The 23,372-nt window shown below is 44.2% G+C and overlaps 1 protein-coding gene across 2 annotated transcripts in view; it reads left to right on the top strand.

The window, feature by feature from the left end:
- KLHL5 (kelch like family member 5) overlaps window positions 1-23,372 on the top strand; it is a 439,436-nt gene that overhangs the window by 329,974 nt on the left and 86,090 nt on the right. For both annotated transcript variants that reach the window (XM_069202095.1, XM_069202090.1), the window contains one exon: window positions 22,363-22,587. In XM_069202095.1, coding sequence (XP_069058196.1) covers window positions 22,363-22,587 — 225 coding nt within the window. The remainder of the gene's footprint in view (window positions 1-22,362; window positions 22,588-23,372) is intronic.

The following is a 23,372-nucleotide window of genomic DNA, read 5'->3' as shown; positions in this document are numbered from 1 at the left end:
ATTCATTTTGGATGAATATGTGCTCTTTAGGTTTAACCTGTTCGCCTCTTTGGCACGTAAAAAAATGGTGATAACTGACGTCTGCACGTCGACGAGGGCTTCTTATTGCCTGGATGACGTCATACGGCGTCGCATGGAGCCGGGCGATTGTGACGTCATCGTCGATGTGCAGAGCTAGAAGAAATTTCCGTCGAGGCTGGCGCGAGGGGAGAATTCTTTTGGTGAGGAATCCACAGGTAGGTGTATCCATCAGAAGAATATGTTACTTACCTTCGGTAATGCTTTTTCTGGTGGATACATTAACTACCTGTGGATTCCTCACGGTCCCACCCGCCTCCCTGTTGCCTGACTGGTCAAACCGAGAAGTCCGTGGGTGCGCATCCTTGATCTTGTAAATATGTATATAACTGATTCTTGTATATAGTTATGATAACTGTATATACAATTCCTTTGCGAATTAAGATAGTTCAAAGAAGACCTTTTGATCTTAGTTTATATATGTACATATTTATTTCTCTCTGGTATTGACCATTCATTACTGTTATTTAGAATGTGTTTTATAATAAATGTTCTATTTTCATTCATTTTGGATGAATATGTGCTCTTTAGGTTTAACCTGTTCGCCTCTTTGGCACGTAAAAAAATGGTGATAACTGACGTCTGCACGTCGACGAGGGCTTCTTATTGCCTGGATGACGTCATACGGCGTCGCATGGAGCCGGGCGATTGTGACGTCATCGTCGATGTGCAGAGCTAGAAGAAATTTCCGTCGAGGCTGGCGCGAGGGGAGAATTCTTTTGGTGAGGAATCCACAGGTAGTTACTGTATCCACCAGAAAAAGCGTTACCGAAGGTAAGTAACTTATTCATCACCACTCAAACATCTCATAGGGCAAAGGTATATATATATATACACATATTGAGGTCAATAAGAACGGTAAAGCTTGTATTATTACATTCGTTGTTTTATAATTTAAGAAACAGTACTTCATTTAGTGACAAGTATACACAGTTGAAAAACGTCATGTTTTAACACAATCCTTAAAACTTGCTCACATCTCTCTACATTATAATGTGTACCTTTCAAACCTCCCCAAACAGCTTTTTCACTCTATAAACATGGTGTACAATATGTTTACCAACATTAGTACACTTACTGACACTTCACGACAACGTTCATAAACTAAATTATTAATTACCTGAACATGGAGTTTTCTTAAATAGAGATGAAGACATCAGTCTCTTTCAGCGCCACATAAATTCACTTCTGATGAGCACAACTCAGACGTCCTTATCCTCCAAAGCACCAAGAACAAACTGAATTTCTGGTTCTGCAGCCAATCACATCACAGCATTTCTTCAACATGTAATAAGAATAGGAACTATTGGTTGAGCCTTGGCCCGTTCTTTTTTTATTTTTTTTATTTTTTTTGCTTCTCCCCATGCAATCTCTTGAGACTCTTGTGGGATCGTAAAAAGCTTTGTTGGCTAGCCTATTAATTTTCTATGCGGGTCTCATGAGATGCTCGCCGAATCGTAAAACCCCTTGTGGCAGGCTCGGTATTTTCCATGCAGGTCTCATGAGATCTATGAACCCCATGCAGCAAGCTTCAATCCCTGAAGCTTGCACACCACTCTTGCAAGTCTCTCACGAGAGCACAACACAATTTTAGGACAAAAGTGTTATATGAGAGGGATTAACCTCTTCACTATGAACCCTCTCTTGTATAATAGTTCTGCATACTATGGTGTAACTAGGGACTTGCTTCTCCTTTCACCTTTGAAAGCTCTCTCTTGAATTACAAATATGCATAGTATTGTTTGGAGAGGTACTGCCCTCTCCTGTCAGACCCCTGTCTCAAATGATGTGTGTATGTAGTAGACTCTCTAAATAGACTGGCCTCTCCTTTGAGACCTCTTTCTCAAATGTCAGCTCTGCGTAGTGGGGTGTATAGATGCACTGGCCTCTCCTGTCACACTTCTTTCAGATGACAGATGTACGTGGTAGGGTGTGTGGAGAGAGACTGCCTTCTCTGCTGAGACCGCTCTCACATGGCAGGTGTGCATAGTACGCTGTGTAGTCGCACTGGTCTCTCTCAGATGACAGGTCTGCATAGTAGGGTGTGTGCATCGACATGCCTCTACTTTCAGACCTCTCTCTCTCAGATGACGAATGTCAGTAGTAGGGTGTGTGGGTGGACTGGCTTCTCCTTTAAGACTTCTCTCTCAGATGACTGGTGTGCATAGTAGGATGTGTGCATGGACTGGCCTCTTGTGTCAGACCTCTCTGTCAGATGACGGGTGTGCGTAATAGGGTGTGTGGAGAGAGTCTGCCCTCTCCTCTAAGATCACTTGCAGAGATGACGAATGTACATAGTAGTGAGTGAAGAGGGACTGCCCTTACCTCTCAGACCTCTCTCTGACATGATGGGTGTGCTTATTACAGTGTGGACAAGTACTGGCCTCTCCTGTCAGACCTATCTCTAAGATGGCGGGTGTGCGTAGTAGGGTGTGTGGAGAGGCTGGCCTCTCCTCTAAGACCTCTCTCTCAGAGGATGGGGTCTGCATAGTAGGGAGTAGAAATGGAGTTCCCTTTCCTCTCAGACCTTCCTCTGACATGACAGGTGTGCATAGTAGAGAGTGGAGAGGCACTGCCCTTTCCTCTCAGACCTCTCTCTGAGATGGCAGGTGTGCATTTTCGAGTGTGGACATGGACTGGTCTCAGATGACTGGTGTGCTTAGTACGGTGTTGAGTGACTGGCTTCTCCTTTCACACCTCTCTCTCAGATATCAGGTGTGCGAGTGTGGAGGGACTGGCCTCTCCTTTCAGAACACTCTCAGATGACAGGTGTGTGTGTGGGGAGAGAGTAGCCTCTCTGCTGAGACATCTCTCACACATGACAGGTGTGCATAGTAGGATGTATGGTGAGGGTTTAGCTTCTCGTTTGAGACCTCTCTCACTCAGATGACAGATGTGTGTAGTAGAGGGTGTGGATGGACTGGCTTCTCCGCTGAGACCCCATTCTGTGGTGATGGGTTTGCATAGTAGGGTGTGGAAAGAGGCTTAACTCTACTCGCAACTCTTCCCAAGACAATGAGCGTAAATAATAGCCTCTGATGAACACCATCTCCGATTAGAGTAGAGTACCAAGTGTGTATACCAGAGTGTATTCAAAGATTACCTACTCCTTCCTATTTTTCATGATCTTACGAGGGTCTTCAGACCATAGCTTTAAAACAAAAAAATGTACCTTCTACTCACCATAGTACTTATCTCTTACACACTTCCTCCCAATAACAAGGACCACAATATGCATTTCTACTAGTAGAGTGCACTGATAACTCTCACATTCCTTTTTACTTTTCCCGAACCCCAACAAGTCCCGCAAGATCGTAAAAATTAGTTACAAACAATATACATTTATAATCTTCACAGTAGTTATCCCTTAGACACCTCCTTTCTAAATCTAGAGGGGGCAGCATGCCTTTCTGCTCCGCCTTATATAGTTTTTTTTTTACTTGATTCCACAACACCTCCAATTTTTCACAGTAAACAGTAATCACCACAATTTAATTTCTAACATTCCAAAAGCCAGGCAATCCGAGCGCTCGCTCTCACAGGACTTGCGGGAGCCTTTTACTCCTGTGAGAGCGTGAAGGCTCGCGGGAAAAATGGGCCTCTCGACCAATCACAGGGCTCTATTTTTGATTTCGCACTCTCATGGGAGGCTCATGAGATTCTCGTGAGCCCAATTGCCAAAATATACAATCATTTGTTTACCCTTAATTACTCAAAAGCTACTGAATGGATTAACACCAAATCACAAAAAAGCACAATATATATGGATGAACATCTAGCTTCCTGTCAGATTTGGGGTAATTCCGTTCAGCAGTTTTCGCTGTAGCCCTATCTAAAGAAGTATGTGGAAAATGCATGGGGATTTGGGGTTTAGGACTCCCATCTCGGCCCCGTGCTTGACGGATCACCACAAAACTTTGCAGGAAGGAGCTGAGGTCCATTAACTTTTTAAGTTTCATGAAGATGTGAATCTGTCCAAATTGATTTATGTGTTCATGTGGCTTTCTTTTGAAAAATGTGCTTCCCTCATATCAGATGTTTATGTACATGTGTGTACCTTTAAGAATGCCATATCGGTATTCCTATAGTTCAGCAACCAACGTTAATTTCATTTTTCTTGCGCCTGTTCTTGTTTTCTAAGTAACCCATGCAGGTAGCACAGAAGTAATTTCAGTCTGTCATTTGTGTATTGGACTCTCTCTTCGCCTTTCCAAGAATAATGATAAAGTTCTGAGAGTAGAGCGCTTCCCCTGGAGAATCCATCTTGTAAGAGGGCTGAAATCAATAGCGTAGGTGTTTTTTTTTTTTTTTTTTTACTTCTTGTGCCTTACTGGACAACCTGCTGAGTTCCACACCATGAGACGAGAAGTGAGGGGGAAAGCTTGAATGGATTTGTTGTAACACTGAGCAGATTTTGACAGTAAGGAGTGTTGTGTTTTAACTGGGTTACTTGTTAAACTTCTGCCTACAGAGAATTTTAACTGTTAGTGCAGCAATCCACTGAAGGCATGTTGTATCAAACAGAAGTAGTTTCATACTGTTTAATTGATTTGTATTTATTAGGGTCAAGCACGCAAACACTCTCGCCCGTTGTAATCTCTCTGTGGGCTTTTAACCACATCCACTCCGTACTTGTTTTAAATGCATCATTTTTATTGCTGCATTTTGTGAACTGTCCCTCCTTTCTGTGCCGAGTTCCGTCCCACAAGCGATTTGACTAGGTGAATATTTTTGTTGGCCATCACAGTAGTTCACGCTTCCTCCTGTTACAGCGTGTGATGACCCCTCCAGTTTCGGTTTGCCTTTCATCCAAGCAGTGATCCTTTCTAGACATTCACGCAGGGAGCCAATAACTCTCGCGCACACACTCATGGCGGCGGTGGCGCTTTGAATCGGCTTGCTTCTGTCAACTGTGTTACTTCTAATTTTCAATTTATGTGGAAAGAAAAGTCCAGTTAGAAATTTATGACGCCAATAGCTCTAACACGACCAAACGCAAGACCCATTGTATTGGCAAATGCCTGTTTTTTAACAGCAATTGGCATACAGACCTTAATATGTTGTACAAGCGTGGCTCCACATAAGTGATGTTGCAAACAGGGCCTGCGTTCACACACAGGCTTTAAGATATTCCAAATGAACTAATGCGGCTCTGTAAAGGGTGGTGGGGGGGAGCACCCTGGTTTACCATCCGTCACAGTTGGGAATTTTACAGCTACAGATTTGCACTTAGTCCATGGGCCATGTCCGATTTGAGTCACCCACCTTAAACGTCATGTTTATGCTTCAGCCAGGGCCTTTTGACATTTACTGAATGTTCCAGGAGGGTCAGGGGTAGGTGGGAGGGGATCTATTGGGGCTATAAATCCAAGGGTTGGGGAGAGGATGGACAGTTCAGGGGTTGAATGACCAGGATCACGGTAGACATCGCTTCGGACTTGAAACATATTTACTTTATTTCCTCCCAAACCAGCTGATGATTTTAATTTCATGTAGGAGATGTATATTTTAACGCCATTGTTCCTGAAACCAGTAGTTCTCAGAGTGTGGCCCAAGGACCCCTAAGGGTCCACAAAGCCTCCGCAGGGGGTCAGTGACTGCTTACAAAATGAACTAATTTTAACAGATTGACAAAGTGTCTATAAATAAAGTGCCTGAATGTACAATTGAAAATGTTATAATGTACTGTAAATGTCATGGAATTTTAAATTGGAGGCTAAAAATTAAATTAGCATCATCTGATTGGCTCGTGGGAGCAGTGGAAGTGCATCAAACAGAAAATAGTATGGACGATGTGTTGCTTCACTTGATTTTAGAAAAGCTCCAACCTTCCAATTAAAATTTAAATCTTTATTATTTTATTTGTTTTCAAATTAAATAAGATGTGTTATCGTTTGTCTATGTGTTTGATTGCTTGTTTCTGTATTTTTTTGTGTATTGTTTTGCGTTTCAAATCCTCGACAACGTTTAGGCCTGGGTCCCCAGCTTCCAGTAATGACTCAGTGGGGGTACCCGGAACCCAATAATGATTCAGTGTGGGCCCCCGGGATCTTGTAATGATAAAGTGAGGGTCCAGAGAAGTCAAAAGGTTGGGGACCACTGCTAAACTTTCAAATGATTTAAGCATCCTTTTGTGCCCCGGCTACAGGGACAGAAATACAGTGTCTCCCCTAGGTAGAGAGCTGCGCGATTCTAAAATAGTGGCGTCACTGTCCATATTTGCTGACTTAACGCTTGCAGTGCAGGAACAAGGGAGTCGGGTCTTCTACCCTAACGGCTTCATGTGGATTCATCTGGACTATGCCATACAGCAACTGCACCACACATATTTGGGGGCCAGCAGTCTAAGAAATATGTTACTACTGGACCCCTCCTATGGACTGCCAGACAGTGGTGGTTTCCTCTAATTTCAGTGGCAGTGAACAATTCTTTCCATGCCTCTCACTGCTGGCTGCATGGTCCTCCCTTCAGGCTACTAGGACATGACTAATGGGAACACCCCGGGTTAACCTTCATATGGCATCTACTTGGTGGAAATACAAGATGAAGGGCGCTGCTCCTCCATGGCACTGCTAGTGTTCTCACAGCATTTTTGACATTACACTAAACTATGTACATCGAGCCACAACGTCCCAGTGCTGACATATTCTCGTACCATTAGAATGTCAGTTTCCGGTTTGCGAGACGCAGTAAGGTAACCCCCTTGCACACCCCACAATAACAGAAATTCAAGAGGCAGTTAATAGCATGCCTGCGTGTAAGCATTGGATAACATCTGCTTTTTAGAAGCAATACATAGATTAGACTTACTCCCACATGCTAATTATATTTCTCTCGTAGGGGATTTCCATGTATAGTCATAAGCACTGAATAGTTCCGCGCGCCTGCGGGGACCCCGGAGCACTGATGTGAAGTATATTCTTAAGTGCCAACACCAGCCGTTTGAAGAAAAGGTCTGTCAAAAAACACTTAAGAATAACATTGTGCAGCCTATGTGAACAGCTACACAGGCCAAATTGTTGAAAAGAAAATCAATAGTAGTGTAAATTCATGTTCAAACACCTATTTATTCTAGAAATGTAATAACAAATACATTCTCATACTTTATTTACACCTCTGATGAGAATAAAAACAATGCAGGGCAGTGTAGCCCATAGGCTGCCATTATACAGAATGTAAATAGAGCTGTGCCTTTAAGAAAGCAAAGTCTTCCTGTATCCCATCATGCACAGCAACAGGCAGTTGCCTCAGTTCTTTTTTCCGGCTCCTGCTGACAGGACCCTGAAGCATTGAGCTCTACCTCACAAAGCTTTTTGTGACAGAAATTCATTGAGATATCTTCTGAATTTCATTTTCACTCGACGTTTTTACCTTTGAGTGATCATTTTCTACTGATTTCTGTTAAATTCTGACAGAATTTTGAGGTTTTTCTAGTTAGAAATGCCTTAACTTTTTGATAAATGTCCTTCTTGTGGCAGAAAGAAGGCTAAAACAGATCCACATAGGGTCTGTATAATTTGTCTTCCATCCAGCCACAAACCGGAGTCGTGTGACATTTGTAAAACCATCTCTAGAAGAACCCTTCGTGATAGAGAGAAGATCCGACTTCAGGCGAGAGAGGACAGTTGAAAAAGTGGCCATTCCACTACAGAGCGAGGAGAAGGTCAGACATCTACCAGGGCTCAACCTGTTTCCTCCATGACTCCTTCCAGACCTGCTGAAAAACGACATAGATCCCCGATGACGTCGAGAGCGTCGACGTCGAAGCAGGGAACGGCGCCAACATGTTCGCCGTCGAGGAGTGCTTCGCCGGCGAGAAAAAGACATCGTTCGCCGTCGACAGCTATTTCGCCGTCGAGGCGGCGAAGACACCCGACGTCGAGAGGATCTGGGTCGCCGTCGACACGGCGAACACAGTCCACGTCAAGGAGATCCGAGTCGGGCTCGCCGTCGACACGGCGAGGGAGATCGCCGTCGAGAGAGAGTGTTCGCCGTCGGAGACGTTCACCGTCACTACACCGACGTCGAGGTTCGACGTCGAGAGGTTCTCAGTGGCGAGACGAGTCGACGTCTAGAGGCACTCGCCGTCACCGCAGTTCGACATCGAGGAGTGCTTCGACGTCGAAGACCATCTAAGAGGCCTAGAAGGGTTTATACAACCTCGGAATCCTCGGCCTCGCTTATCCTACTTCCAGCATCGCCACAGCTCTCGCAAAGGCAGTCGCCGTTACCACAGACGCCGGTAACACCTACGGCTCCTCTTCCGGCGCCTCCTCCAGAGCCTGTTCCGAGGACTCCAACGCGATCTGCAGGGCGTTCTGGTTATTCCTCGAGGCGTACATCTACCTCTAGGCACCGTCGTCAGGAATCACATCATGGACATTCTTCATCGTCCACACGGGACTACTCTCCAACCTTATCGGACTCACCGTCCCCAAGAGTGTCCCCCATAGATGATGTCAACACATTTCAGGAGGTCTTAGTGAGAGGGGCAACCAAGCTGAATATCCCGCTAGCAGCTCCGGCCCCATCGACATCAGTGATCTTTGAGACCTTGCATCAAAAGACATCTTCACGACCTTTACTTCCACTAGTTCCGGGTCTTATTGAGCCAGCAATGGACATTTTTCTCACGCCGGCTACAACAAAGTCTGCTCCTTCCAGACTCATTAAAAAGTACCGTCCACCAGAGCAAGATCCTCTATTCTTGAGGTCGGACCCAGTACCAGACTCGGTAGTTATAGTGGCAGCGAAGAAATCGCATTCGACGTCACCGTCTTCCTCTGCTCCTCCAGACAAAGAGAGCAGAAAGATCGATGCTGCAGGAAGAAAAGTATGCTTGACGGCATCCATCACCATGAAAGCAGCCAGTGCCACTGCTTTATTAGGGAGATATGATCGATCCCTCTGGGACTCTGTACTGCAGTTCGCGGAGCATCTCCCTAGGGACAAAAGGGAAGATTTCCTAGAGGTCGTGAGCGAGGGAGCTATGGTTTCTAACCAGATTATAAGTGCTGTGGCAGATTCTTCAACACTATCCGCACATAACTATGCTCATGGTATAGCGCTCAGGAGACATGCATGGCTGCGGCTTACATCGCTTAAACCCGAAGCACAGCAGAGGATACCTGCCTTTCTCAGGCTCCACTTTGTTCGGCTCTCATGCCGATGACGAGATGGCCAGAATGAAGTCGGAGCTGGATACCCTGAAAGCGGTAGGCATGGAGCGACCTAAAGAACAGCGAAAAGGATTCCGCCCATATCAAAGAAGACTGTTCACCCACAGGTATCAGACTCCACATTGGACGTCTTCACGCCCTCAGCAACAGCAACAGCAGCAGCATCAGAGGGGCTTCTCCAGAAGGTCGACAAGGGGTCGTTCAACACCTCAGACCCAGACACCTCGACAGGTGCCCGCGTCTAAGCCCTGAATCTTTGCTTCCCCCTCCTCCGTTACCCACTCCGGTAGGGGGAAGTATCTCAAATCATCTGGACGAGTGGCTACGCATCACATCAGACGTCTGGGTTTTGAATATTGTGAGACATGGTTACGTTCTCAGATTCACCAGTCCTCCACCATCTGTTCCACCCAAAACAACCAACCGACACCTCGAAGCTCTTCAGTTAGAAGTCACCATCCTATTGCAAAAAAGAGCCATAGAACCCGTCCCGATCAGCCAGCAAGGGAAGGGGATTTATTCGAGGTATTTCCTTGTGCCAAAAAAAGACAAGCAAGAGTTTCGTCCCATTTTAGACCTAAGGACAGCAAACAAGTGGATTCGCAAAGAGAAATTCAGGATGCTATCCTTGCACCAAATTTACCCACATCTTCGTCAGGGCGACTGGCTCTGTGCGGTAGACCTTTGCGACGCTTATTTTCATATTCCGGTGGCCAAGAAACATCGAAAATTCTTAAGGTTCACCGTCGGAAAACATCATTACCAATTTGCGGTTCTGCCCTTCGGCCTAAAATCAGCGCCGAGGACCTTTTCCAAATGCATGGCGGTGGTAGCCGCCCATTTGAGGAAGCATCGAATTTTTGTCTACCCCTATCTAGACGATTGGCTCATAAAAGCCTCCAGTTATCTAGAGACGCAACAACATTTCAAATGGACTCTACAGCTGTTACAGAAACTCGGTCTTCAAGTAAATCTCCTGAAATCCACAGCAACACCGGTTCAGAGGTTGCATTACTTAGGAGCCATTATAGATACAAATCTAGGAAAGGTGTTTCCTTCGGAGGAACGACGATTATCGATTCTCCAAAAGTGCAAACAACTGCAAAAGGCTCCACAGACCACTGCAAGAGTAATAGCTTCCCTACTGGGCTCGATGGCGTCTTGTATCCATCTCGTTCCCAATGCTCGCCTCCATATGAGACCATTACAGGAAAACCTGGAAGATCAATGGAGTCAACTAATGAACGAATGGGAGAACAAAGTCCTCCTTTCTCCCACGCCTTACAGTCCCTCAAGTGGTGGTGTCTACCCGACAATCTCTTGGTGGGGATTCCGTTCCAACGACAGCCTCCAGCTCAAACCATCGTAACAGATGCGTCACTGCTCGGATGGGGAGCGCACATGGGGCATCTTCGAGTCCAAGGCAAGTGGTCACAGAAAGAGAGTCTCTATCACATCAACCTGCTGGAACTTCGAGCGGTCCACCTTGCGCTCAAACTTTCCTTCCCTCTCTGAGAGCGGGAACTCTCCTTCTTCAGACGGACAACGTGGCCACCATGTACTATGTAAACAAACAAGGAGGCACCAGGATTTTATCCAGGGAGGCTCAGACAATCTGGCATTGGCTTCTAGCCAGGAACATGTCGCTAGTAGCAACTCACCTGCCGGGCATCCAGAATGTGCAAGCGGATGCTCTCAGCCGAGTAATGGACGAGAACCACGAGTGGGTTCTACACGACGACGTCGTTCATTCCATTTTCGCACTATGGGGTTCCCCCTCTATAGACCTGTTCGCAACCCCAGAAAACAAAAAATGCCAAAACTTCGCCTCCAGATATTACCATCCAGGGACACTGGGGAATGCCCTGTGGATAAGCTGGTCAGGAGCATTTCTTTACGCCTTTCCACCGCTTCCCCTGATTCCGGCGGTCCTCCAGAAGTTATCCAATGCTCAGTCCAAAATGATCCTGATTCCTCCGGAATGGCCACGACAATGGTGGTTCCCAGACCTTCTTCACCGGTCACTCAAACCACACATCAGGCTCCCTTATCGTCCGGACCTGCTCACGAAGTTCGGAGGGCAGATATCTCATCCCAACCTCTCATCACTGAGTTTGGCAGCATGGCTCCTGAGCTAGTGCAATATGGACACTTGAACTTACCTCAGGACTGTATGGAAATCCTGAGAGAAGCTAAGCGCCCTTCCACACGATCCACTTATGCAAGCAAGTGGAAGAGATTTTGTGTGTGGTGTTTAGACAACAACATTGACCCGATATCCTGTGGAGAAGAGTCTATTCTGCCATACCTCCTAACATTGGCAAAATCGGGCTTACAATTATCTTCAATAAAGGTACATTTGGCGGCTCTAACAGCATACAGGAAGAGCCCATCACAACCTTCCTTTTTTCGAATCCCAATTATTAAAGACTTCCTGGAGGGTTTAAAAAAGGTTTTTCCCCCCATTAGAAGGCCGTCTCCTCCATGGGAATTGAATGTTGTCCTATCGCGCCTGATGCTACCTCCATTCGAGCCAATACATAAGGCATCGCTTCAACATCTCACATGGAAAACTGCTTTTCTGGTGGCAATCACTTCAGCGCGTAGGGTCAGTGAAATCCAAGCCCTTTGCTCTCAGGAACCCTACACGGTTTTTCATTCTGCGAAAGTGGTAATGAGAACTCATCCAAAATATTTACCGAAAGTCATCTCCGATTTTCATGTGAATCAAACCATTTCACTTCCAACTTTCTTTCAAAATCCAGCTACTCCTGCTGAGAGAACGCTGCACTCTCTGGATGTAAAGAGGGTTTTGAAATTTTACTTGGACAGGACAAAATGCTTACGTAAATCACAACAGCTTTTTGTTAACTATGGCCCACTTAGAACAGGGTTGGGCACGTCTAAGCAATCACTATCCAGGTGGATTGTTTCATGTATAATGTTATGTTATCAGTTAGCGAACAAGTCCCTCGGTGGTAGGCCAAAAGCCCACTCTACTAGAGGGAAGGCAGCTACTACAGCCTTAATGAGAAATATACCTTTGGCAGAAATATGCAAGGCTGCCACTTGGAAGTCTGTCCATACCTTTACTCAGCATTACTGCCTTGATACAGACGCTAGGGCGGATGCACAGGTTGGACAGGCCTTGCTTAAGAACTTATTTGCATAACTTTAGTGTTTTGGCACTATTTTTTCTGTCTGCTCCACCGCGGTTATGGGGATGGGCTTGCTACTCTATTCAGTGCTTATGACTATACATGGAAATCCCCTACGAGAGAAGGAATGGTTTCTTACCTGTAACTCCAGTTCTCTCGTAGGGGTATTTCCATGATAGTCATAAGCAACCCTCCCTCCTCCCCGGTGGAGTTCACATAGAAAAAGTTGCCATAAATATGGTTGATGTTGATACTCCAACAAAGCTTGTTCCAGGTTAAAAGCCTTCAAAAAGAACTGAGGCAACTGCCTGTTGCTGTGCATGATGGGATACAGGAAGACTTTGCTTTCTTAAAGGCACAGCTCTATTTACATTCTGTATAATGGCAGCCTATGGGCTACACTGCCCTGCATTGTTTTTATTCTCATCAGAGGTGTAAATAAAGTATGAGAATGTATTTGTTATTACATTTCTAGAATAAATAGGTGTTTGAACATGAATTTACACTACTATTGATTTTCTTTTCAACAATTTGGCCTGTGTAGCTGTTCACATAGGCTGCACAATGTTATTCTTAAGTGTTTTTTGACAGACCTTTTCTTCAAACGGCTGGTGTTGGCACTTAAGAATATACTTCACATCAGTGCTCCGGGGTCCCCGCAGGCGCGCTGAACTATTCAGTGCTTATGACTATCATGTAAATACCCCTACGAGAGAACTGGAGTTACAGGTAAGAAACCATTCCTTCTGGAGATGAGAACAAAGGCAAAGTGCCCCAATAGTGTGTGAGGTAATGATCAAACCATCATTCAAACCGGACAAGATGGCCTCCCAATGCACAGACAAACAATATTGAAGAAAATTATCAGCATCAGGTTTCTTTCACTGATACTTGGCGTAGCTATTCCAGGCCGGGTGGGCTTTGTCTCAGGTCAATCCACGTTTTACAATCTCTGGACCATCTTTGCCCTTATGCACCAGATACACCAGGAGCTATGGGCAGCAGCAGTCGTTCTTGACAACAAAAACCTTTGATTACCTAGACTGGATCTTAGTTTGTGATAATCTGAGGGCTTGGTCTGGGTCACGATTTTATCAGGTGGATTTCTTTGTTGTCCTCTGGCTTGTGGGCAAGTGAACGTTTCCTACTGTACTAGGAATTAAAACTTTAGAAGGTACTCCCAGGGATCCTCTTGCTTCATCTTTTTTCGCTATAGAACTGGAGGCCTGTCATGTGCCATTTGAGAGAACCAGTTGTGCAGAGGTTTTCTCTTTCTGTGTGGCATTTCTGATCTGGAATTGGCTAACTAGTGCGATAGTTAATTTTTTATATTTAATTGTGACCATTTGGTAGCAGTACTTTTTCTTTTTTGTGTCATATGCTTACAATAAAGAATAAATAAAAAATAACAATTGCACCAACTTGCCAAGGACAGACCGATTGATTTTGCCTGTGCTTGTTGCCCTTGCTTTTCTGAATCCATCATGTGGGGCCTTCGATGTGTTCCTACAAACATAAACAACACTAGTTGCAAGCTCATTTTTTTATAACGAGAAATAAACAGGGAGGGAGTCCATTGCATGTGTCTGCATTGGTCCACATCCATGCTGACCAAGGTGAGTGTAGTTTAAAGTGCTGAGCATAGGTTGAACAGCATGAATGTAAATAAAATAGTTCAATATATGCTTGTCGTGGCTGTTGCATACTTTGGTTACGTTGTAAGTCAACCATTCATACAGTATCAGTTTTACGTTTGCAAGTGTTAATTTGAAATATTTTTGATTGCTATTCTTAACTTGCACTTGTATTCTGGGCAGCCTGATTTAGAAGAGTAAATGTACATTATGCTTAAAACAGTGCAGATGTAAATAAAAAAATAAGTTATTTTACAACATGAATACGCAGGTATTACACAAACCCCAACGAATCTGAGGAGTTCTACCCGTAGAGAAGCTGTAGCGGAACAGAGGTAGACTGAACAACTTTCTGAGAGTGACCTATGTATCCAAGTGAGAGAATACAAAGGAGAATACATTCTTGCTGCGTGGTCACCAATACGGCAGGGCTATTGTCTGCACGAGTGTTTTGCTTTCACTAATGACTGAGCTGACAAAAAAATCTCTAGAATGCACTTCTCAGTTCAAAGAAGACATTTATTATTTCACCACAAAGTTCCTAAAAAGAAGATTAGTATGTTGAAAGCACACGTTTACGAATAGTCACAGGAATGAAAGGAAAACATACCAAAATGATTCTCAACTGCAATGTACACAGCAAATATATGTAGTTACATTATATTATGCAAATAATGAAGTAAAAAATCATCATCGTAGGGCCTGCCAGGCTCGTCATCTTTCTCATGCCAGCAAGACGATGACCCCTTTCGCCTGCGAGAAAGAGATTACCACCCTCACAGGACAAATATCAGGACTCCGACGTCAAGAATCCTGATTGAGGCCACTCTCCCTCTCGCTGTCGCACTGGGTCTTTTTTTTATATCTTAAAGAACCAGAAAAGGGCTTTCAAGAAAAACCCTACCATTAAAAAGAAATATTCAAAAATGCATAATAGTTTAGGTAAGCTTTGAAAGAAATGCGTTGGGACCTGGTTAGAATCCCAAGGCACCCCTCCCAAAGTCAAACCGTTCCCTGCTTGCACTATAAACATCAGTCGGGTACATTCTTATTGTGCTGACTGCCTAACTCCTCCATATTATGTACTAGTTCTAAGGTGATAATATGTCCTAGCTCTTTGGTGAGCAAAAGCACAAAAACAAGCACAGTTTACAATGTGGAAAAATACGAACAGATTTAACATGGCAGTGTCTAATGCTACAATAAGGTAAATAGGCAGCTAACCTGAATACAAAATGTAGTCTGCAATTGGCGAACACTAGACAGCTAATTTGGGTGCAAAGTGGTGCAACAACAAAGTCAGTGGTCAAAAACACATATTTTACTACAACGAGGCACCCCAAAATCCCAAAGCTGCTATCCCTCTCTGAAGTTATCCGAGAGCTTTGTGAAAGCGGAGGACCTGCTAGTGCCAACCTGAGAGAGGTGATGTCCTCTCATATCGCATCTGTGGTTTAGCTGAGTGTAGGCGGGCGTCGCTCGCCTCGCCTACAGATGTAACACATTGGCGTTCACCCGACGCCTTTCCCGACTTCCGCCCACGTCGTCAAGGAGACGCGTGGAGGCGGAGACGGCAATCGGCCCCGGACTTCCGGGTTGCCGGCATTTTTAAAGAAAGAGACGCCGCGATCGAGCGCGGCGAGCAGGAGGAGAAAACTGAGCCGAGGAGATACCACAGACCCCGAGAGCCAGCAGGGAGCCCAACGAGGACAGACCCCGACTGGAAGGAGGCGGCCGGAGCAACCCGACGAGAGAGGACGAGACAGCCTGCCACTGCCCAGGAGGGTCGTGGCAGCACAAGGTACGTGCCCTCTTCAAGGGCAGGCACAATAAGGAGGAGAGAAGGGGAGGGAGAGAGGGGAGGGAAGAAGGAGGGGGTAGCAAGAAAGGGGATAAGGACTGGGGAGACTCCCAGGGCACCCTACCACTCGACCCTTAACCCCAAAGAGAGCTCAGAACGACCTCCTAAACCTCCTTACTAAACCTAAAAACACCACCCGTCACTTCCTATTTCCCTCACATCTCCTCCCCTCCCCGCACAAAACCCCCCACAATTAGGAAATAAGGAAACACCGTCCCACTTACCTGCTCTATCCTCTTTTTGTTCTCCCGAGGAAATCACGGTCCCAAAAGGAGGACGCCGGGAACACGCCACCTGGAGAAAAAGGAAAGGAGAACATTAAAGACCTTAGCGGCCTAAAGGAAAGCAGGAAGAGAAAGAATAAAAGAAGAGAAAAAATAACCACCAAGAGACATTAATTGTTCCACCTCTCCTACAACTTAAATAAAGCACGTAACTCCCTATCAAGGGTTGATACATCCGCGTCCGTGTACTCTGTAGCCCAGATCACATACCCACCCCTCACACTGAGGAAGGGATCTAATATTGGTTTAAAGTTCCTGCTGTTATTTGGTAACTTTTAGGGATTATGGATTCTAAATAGCTGGAGAGATAAGGACTCTAGCTTCTACCAAGACGCTTGTTACGGTTTGCATTATACTCACTCTAACTGAAACACATAAAGGTGCAGTCTGCTAGCTACATCTACCATGGTCTCTGTGCCAGGTCCTAGACCAAGTCTAGTTAGAAACGAGGGTAAAGGGGCGAGATACTTAAAGGTTCGAGGCAGCCCTATTTCTTTGTCTCTTCCTGTGTTACTGAGTTAACTGCATCCCAGGATCTTAGTTTTCAATGTTTGTAGCTTCTCTGAAGAGTAGAGGATTTTTTTTTTGCACTCATTAATCTGTTAAACTCGTGTTCTTACGGATTTCTCCCCATCTTTGTTACTTGATCTTGGGTTGACCAATACTCTGCATCTGCGCAGATGAGGGATATATTCCAGTCTAAAGTATGGCTAGGGACTACTGTTTGTGTGAGGCTGAGTTTTTTTTCCACAAAGTCTTATTTAGTGTTTCAAAGATTATTTTAATATATCTTTATGGACTATATAAAGAGAACTTATGTTGTTTACATTCGGCCTGGTGGCAATCAAGAAATTAAGATTAATAGCACAGTAGCTTCGTGTACAGAAGAGAATAATTATACATTTATCCAATACTCAAGCATGTATCGCAGCTTTTACATAATATGTTGCAGTGACTTACGGTTAACCTATTGCTCTTATTTTACTTATTTCAGTGGTATTGATTAAGGGATGAATGATGAATTGAATCATGGAGGCAGTGCATCCTCCGGGTGTGTGTCAGGTCCCCTACTAGTGTCTGTCAGTCAGTTAGATCTTCTGCCAGCTTATTATCTGTTTGAGTAAGTTTCATATGCATTACTTCTGCTATTGACCATTCGACCACTGAGCCTTACGGTTTGTACTTTTGATTTAATTCTGGCTTCCACCAGGAGCCAACGAATGGTTTGAAAATATGCCAGAAGTGGACACATTTCTCACAATTGAGATTGACCGTTGATTTTACACACTTTGCAGTCTATCATGAGCATTATGGTTAGACCTGGGTAAGTCACCTTACAATATCAATCTTGTCAGCTTCATTCAATATTCTGTTGGAAGGAGTGGTAGTACTTTAAGGAACACAGATAATTACAAGTTGATACCTGTTACCACAGTGTTTCAGGGTTGTATAATAGATTTGCTGGGACTGTGGCTGTTTCCGGAGATGTAGCCTCATCTTTTGTTCTACCTATTAACAAAAGACCCACTTGGGTGCTCTTGGTGCAGACGATGATTTTCCTCATCCTGGTGGGAGAGATGCTTTAGATAGTTGGATGTTGCTTTAGCTTCCAGGTTCTCTTCTTCATGCCTGTGATAGAGTCAGCAGAATACACCTGATATTTTATTTGGTGGTGCTGGTTATCTGGACCAGTGGCTGCATACTTAGGTTGAAGCATAGGTGTGCCACAGGTGACTGTTAGGATTTACCGCTTGAAACTCTGCTTCTTTGGGCAATGGCCCAAAGAAAGTCACACGGACAATGTCAGCATTAACTGTTGAAAACAGAGAGACGACCTCAGGTGTAACACTGTGGCCACTAGAGACAGGGTTCTGAGTGGAAGTGGTATTTCAGAATGTTGAAAGACGATTGGCTTTGAGTGAAGTCAAAGCTGGGACAACAGTTGTGGTACTGGATCTTTTCTTGTTTTTACAAACTGGTTTTGGTGTCCTCCTCTAAGCCGTTCGGTGCGCTATGCTCTCTTCCATTGGTTTACAGATCAGGCAGTAGCAATGTTTTGACCAAAGTTAATAGGGCATTGAGAAAGTGGAAATAAGTCAGGGCAACTTCAACTGCAACAATATGGTAGGAAACTGGCTGAAAATATCTCTGTGGAAGGAATGTAGTGTAAGAGAAAGAGGGCTTTTGCAGACTGCACATATTCAGGTAGAAGATGAACGTGGCATAGGACAAGCAAACCTATTCACAGGTGCAGCTATGCGTATTTATTAGCAGCTTCCTATAGAGCGCTTTACATGTGAGTGGATTAACAACAGAAAATATTACACACAATACACTTACATAAGGTGACCATCTCAAGGTAGAGCCGAGCAGTACAATATTATATACAAAGGAGTTGAAAAACAATATTTACAGACATAGTAGCAGTGGTGGTTGTCACAAGAGGTTAGTGTTAGGGCTGTGTGTGACATAGTTGGGGGCTTTTCGGTGGATGAAGCAACAGTGCGACAAAGGCTCCTCAGCTTTCTTTTAAGCATTTCATAGGTGGGTGGAATAGAGCTCCACCGCGTGGGAGGACTTCCGTCCCCACAAGGATTGCTCAAATGTTTGTCTTCAAGGCATGGAAGTGGGAGTCAGAGTTGAGAAGGTGGCGTTGGCCGTCAGAGACAACACGTTTGTGGCCAGGATAGTTTGAGTTGAGTGGATGTTTGAGGGTCCTCCATGCCTCCGTGGAAGACCATCTCAGTGAGCTCAGAAGTAAGATGTGGTCGTGCTGTCTCAAATGACTGTCTCTAGTTTGGGCAAGAGGCAGAAACATGACTGGTATGCAGGGCAGTCATGTTTGGCACGTGGAGGCATTTTTAGGTTTACTGGTTCTATCAGGAGCAGACTTCTGTTTGTTGATAATGTTTTGGAAAGCCTAAATCCAGAGAAGTGCCTATATGATTAGTGACTTAGTTGTGGGGTGGTCATGTGGCTGCTAAGTTACTTATGTTAAAAACTGAAGATCTGGGTTTTCTCACATTCCAACCTTCCCGGGAATGACTTATTCTTTTTGTGTGTCACATTGTATATATGTGTGATGTAATTATGCAAAGTAAGAATGTATTATTATTATTATTGTGTTTTTTTGTATACCGCTGCACTCCACGGTATGGTACGGTAGCCTCGTAGTGCTTTGAGAGGGGCGTACAAAAGGATAGGGGAGAATAGTTGCAAGCCTGAGGGGTGCTGTAGATTCCTACTTGATGTATACAATCTAGATTTGTGCATACATTTATTAAAATAAAACAATCTATGGATAGGAATCCATCGATTTAACAAATTAAGATGGGCGACATGCTTGAAGAGGTTCCTGTTTATTTTACTTCATTATGTCTGTGATGTGCAGAGATGTGACCGATCAGTTGAGTGTGCGTAGATATTGTTCATACTGCCCCACTCAGCGGTGTATTGCAAAATGAAGCCCTATCCCCACACCACCACCTCCCACATACACACACACACACACACACACCCCGACACTCCTCACAATCTGTTCAATTGCCCTTGTCTCCCCAATATTCATTGGCCTTGGACTGAATAATAAGGCCCCTCACTAAGGCTTGGGGCCTCCCCTGCGCCCTGTGTTTTGCTCTGTGCAGCTGAACTACGGCATTGCCCATGGACAGTCCTCATAAATGACATATCCAACTACTATAATAGATCCAGAATAGTTCAGTGGGCCTAACTACGAGCTCTCAACGCTCCCATCATACCTGGCCTAGGTGGCTCCCAGTGAGGGGTGAGCGGATCACACATTATCTTCCAAGCTATCCCGGGACAGTGCAGGCCCTACCATTGAGAATTACTGATCACCAGCTGGGGTTGCCTCTTTGTAAATAATACTTTTGGCCTCACCTGGGGCCCCATGTATGGGGCCTTCACGTTCTCCGCCTGCTGCCGCCACCCACCTGGATCTTAGTACGCCTGAAGCCCATCAGCATGCAGCGGCGCCCTCCTTCCTGCTCCTTTTTCCCTGTTGCTTCTTGTCCAAGGAAATGTTAGTAATTCAGGACGTTAACATGCCTGTGAAGCATAGATTTGTCTATTCAGTTGCCATAATCTTTGACTCAGTTGACTACTGATTAATTACTTATACTTGGACACGCCGGAGGTCGGTGAACCTTTTGACCGGGTTGAGTTCTCCTCATCCAAAGAAATCATCGGATCCCTCAAATCAGTGATCAATAATCATTTATAATCAATAACCAATACTCAATTAGTAATCAATCAACAAATTAGTTAAACAGAAATCAGTCATTTGACACACCATGACCTTTCAGTCATGAATAACCACACCTGTTCATTAAAAGTTAATGAGTTTATTTCCCTATATTAACAAAGCTAGCACACTGTAAGTCTCAAAATCAAATGATATACATATATGAACATTACTGGCTGTCCATAGCGACGGAAGAAACTCAACCTACGTAAAACTAGAATAATTATACACTCAGATATAGCTATGCAAATCACTAATAAGAGTAACTGAATTTGACTAATTGCATACATCGGTCAGCATAACAAGATTTCAATTCAGCACAGTGCATCAAATGAATACCTGAACTAACTTCTAATTAGCATTGGCATGTGGGGCTTCATGCAAAATGAATTTAATCAACATAAATTTAGAAAACTTCTAGCTTAGGCGCTGTCAAAATAAGCAGTTGGTACCTAAGAAGGAAAATACAATGATTAGTACTTTTATCATTTCATAATTACCAAATACAATCAGCATTCAAGGTAAGTCTTCGTCCTTCAGGTACCGGTTCGATCAGCATGGGGCAGACTTCAAAGGGGCAAAGTTTAAGTCAAGTTTTCTTTGCAGCAGCAAGGAAAAAGGGGGGCAAAAGTTATTGTATGGGCAAGGCAAAGTAAAGAAAGTCTCTAGGGTGAGAATTCTTTAAAGTCTCTCTCTCTCTGGGATAGAAAAAAAGCATCAGAGTGTCATCAAAATGGCTTCTCAAATCTGGCTTCAAAATGGCATCAAAGAAAATGGCTGGCTTCTTTTTGTCCGATGGGATTAAGTAAGAAAAGTTCCAAATTCTTCAGGTTCTTCCATTGGAGGGTCCATGGGGTGATTTCTCTTTGACCAATGAATAGTGTCTTTTCTCTTAATACTCATCTACCATAAGGTGTCCTTGGGGTTTTGGAACATAAGTAGCAACAAAGTTGCCAATTAATTCTGCATCAGTGTCTTCATTGTCTGCACCTGCAGAAACTGACCTTGAGCTTCAAAGGGGATGAAAGTTGCCTACTACACAACTTTGAGATAAGTGTATTAGTCATTCTACTGGAAAAATACAGCCTTTAAAGATTCAAAACACGTCTTTGTTAATACAAGTGAAAACTACGCAGTTAAAATTGAGACCAGGCAACTAGGCCAACGCCTCTGCTAAATTTAGGCTAAGCATATAACAGTTTTAATGAGAAAATCATAAAATATAGCTTCAATTATGACATATCCATACATTTGTCAGTTTTTGTGATTAATTAAGCTTGTTTATACTAATGGCGAACTACTTCGTGGGCACATTTTTCTACATTATTTTTCTTTGCTAAAATCACATTGTCTTATATGATTTTATTGCATGATATATAAATGTTTGTTAGTCTTTCTTTTTCTGCTTCATCACTACACAATCCTAATTAGGACCGCCACTGCGCATGTTAAGGAAATGCTTTTCTAAAAATGTGTCGAGATTAGTTCTCGATATAGGAAAGTCAAGCTTTGTAGGAAGGAGACAGAGATAAGTTAAGATAAGCAGAGCTGCCGACTTTGGAATCTGAGGACGAGGGCTCGAATCCCGGCATCCAAACTTGACACGAAAATCTTATGTTCTGGACAAATCAGTCAATCTCTACTGATCTCAATGTCCTGACATGTGAAATTCAAAACACAATTGAGAGACGTTAGTCCCGACTTTATGCATGCGTTCTTGTATCATCTGCGAACATTCGCCCTGACTATAATGTGCTCCCGAGACCAATCTGCCCTTTATAAATACCAATACTTACACTGCTGCCTCGCAGTTTGCCGAGTTTGTGACCCTTAAAATATTGACAAGTATAAGGTTTTAAGTGATCCAAGTGCCGTGAATTAACCTAGCGCCTATTTCTTTCTAGGCGCTACAAGCATCGAGAAGTATGACCTCCGAACAAACATGTGGACTCCAGTAGCAAACATGAATGGGAGAAGACTACAGTTCGGGGTCGCAGTGCTCGACGACAAGTTGTACGTCGTCGGGGGAAGAGACGGCCTGAAGACCTTGAATACTGTTGAATGCTACAACCCGAAAACCAAGACCTGGAGTGTGATGCCGCCCATGTCCACGCACCGACACGGCCTCGGTACGTATACAGATCAGAGACGTAACTCCTAATTGTGCAGCAGGTACAGTGGCAGCGGCGTCCAGTGGCCTAAGGGGCCCAGGGAACCCTGATTATTGCTGTATTTCACAGTTCAAGCAGCGGCCAAGGAAGGGCATTTTCTTTTTATCGACAGGGCCCACGGCAGTGGCACAAGCATGTACCTTTGTTGGAATGAATACTTCCGTCGCTGCCATATAGAGGAAATGACGCATGTGGAATGCACTGTAGTCTGCTCTGCGTGCTGACGTTTTGTCATGTTTGTTAAGTGCACCTGTGGTGTGCAAGAATGAAAATGTGTACATAGTAGAAACATTATGTGACTCTGGGCCTGATTCTAACTTTGGAGGACGGTGTTAAACCGTCCCAAAAGTGGCGGATATACCACCTACCGTATTACGAGTCCATTATATCCTATGGAACTCGTAATACGGTAGGTGGTATATCCGCCACTTTTGGGACGGTTTAACACCGTCCTCCAAAGTTAGAATCAGGCCCTCTGTGTGTTCTTGTTTTGTTTGCATACATTTTCACTGCTCGTTTTATAGAAAGATGTAGTTTTGTTTACACTGCTATATGGAAACATGTTTAACAGAAATTAACAATACCTGAGGAATATTCATGGGTCATCTCGTTATTAACTTGCACCTGGCACTAAATATTATGATTCAGTGTAAGTCCAGATTTATTTTGAGGTTAATATGGAAGGCCTTTACCACGTCTCATGTTTGAGATGACACGTCTGAGTGACAGTTATAACAGAAAGC

Source organism: Pleurodeles waltl, chromosome 1_2 (assembly GCF_031143425.1).
Source record: "Pleurodeles waltl isolate 20211129_DDA chromosome 1_2, aPleWal1.hap1.20221129, whole genome shotgun sequence".
Taxonomy (NCBI): domain Eukaryota; kingdom Metazoa; phylum Chordata; class Amphibia; order Caudata; family Salamandridae; genus Pleurodeles; species Pleurodeles waltl.
Note: the sequence above shows the minus strand (reverse complement) of the source record. Positions and strands in the feature narration are given on the sequence as shown.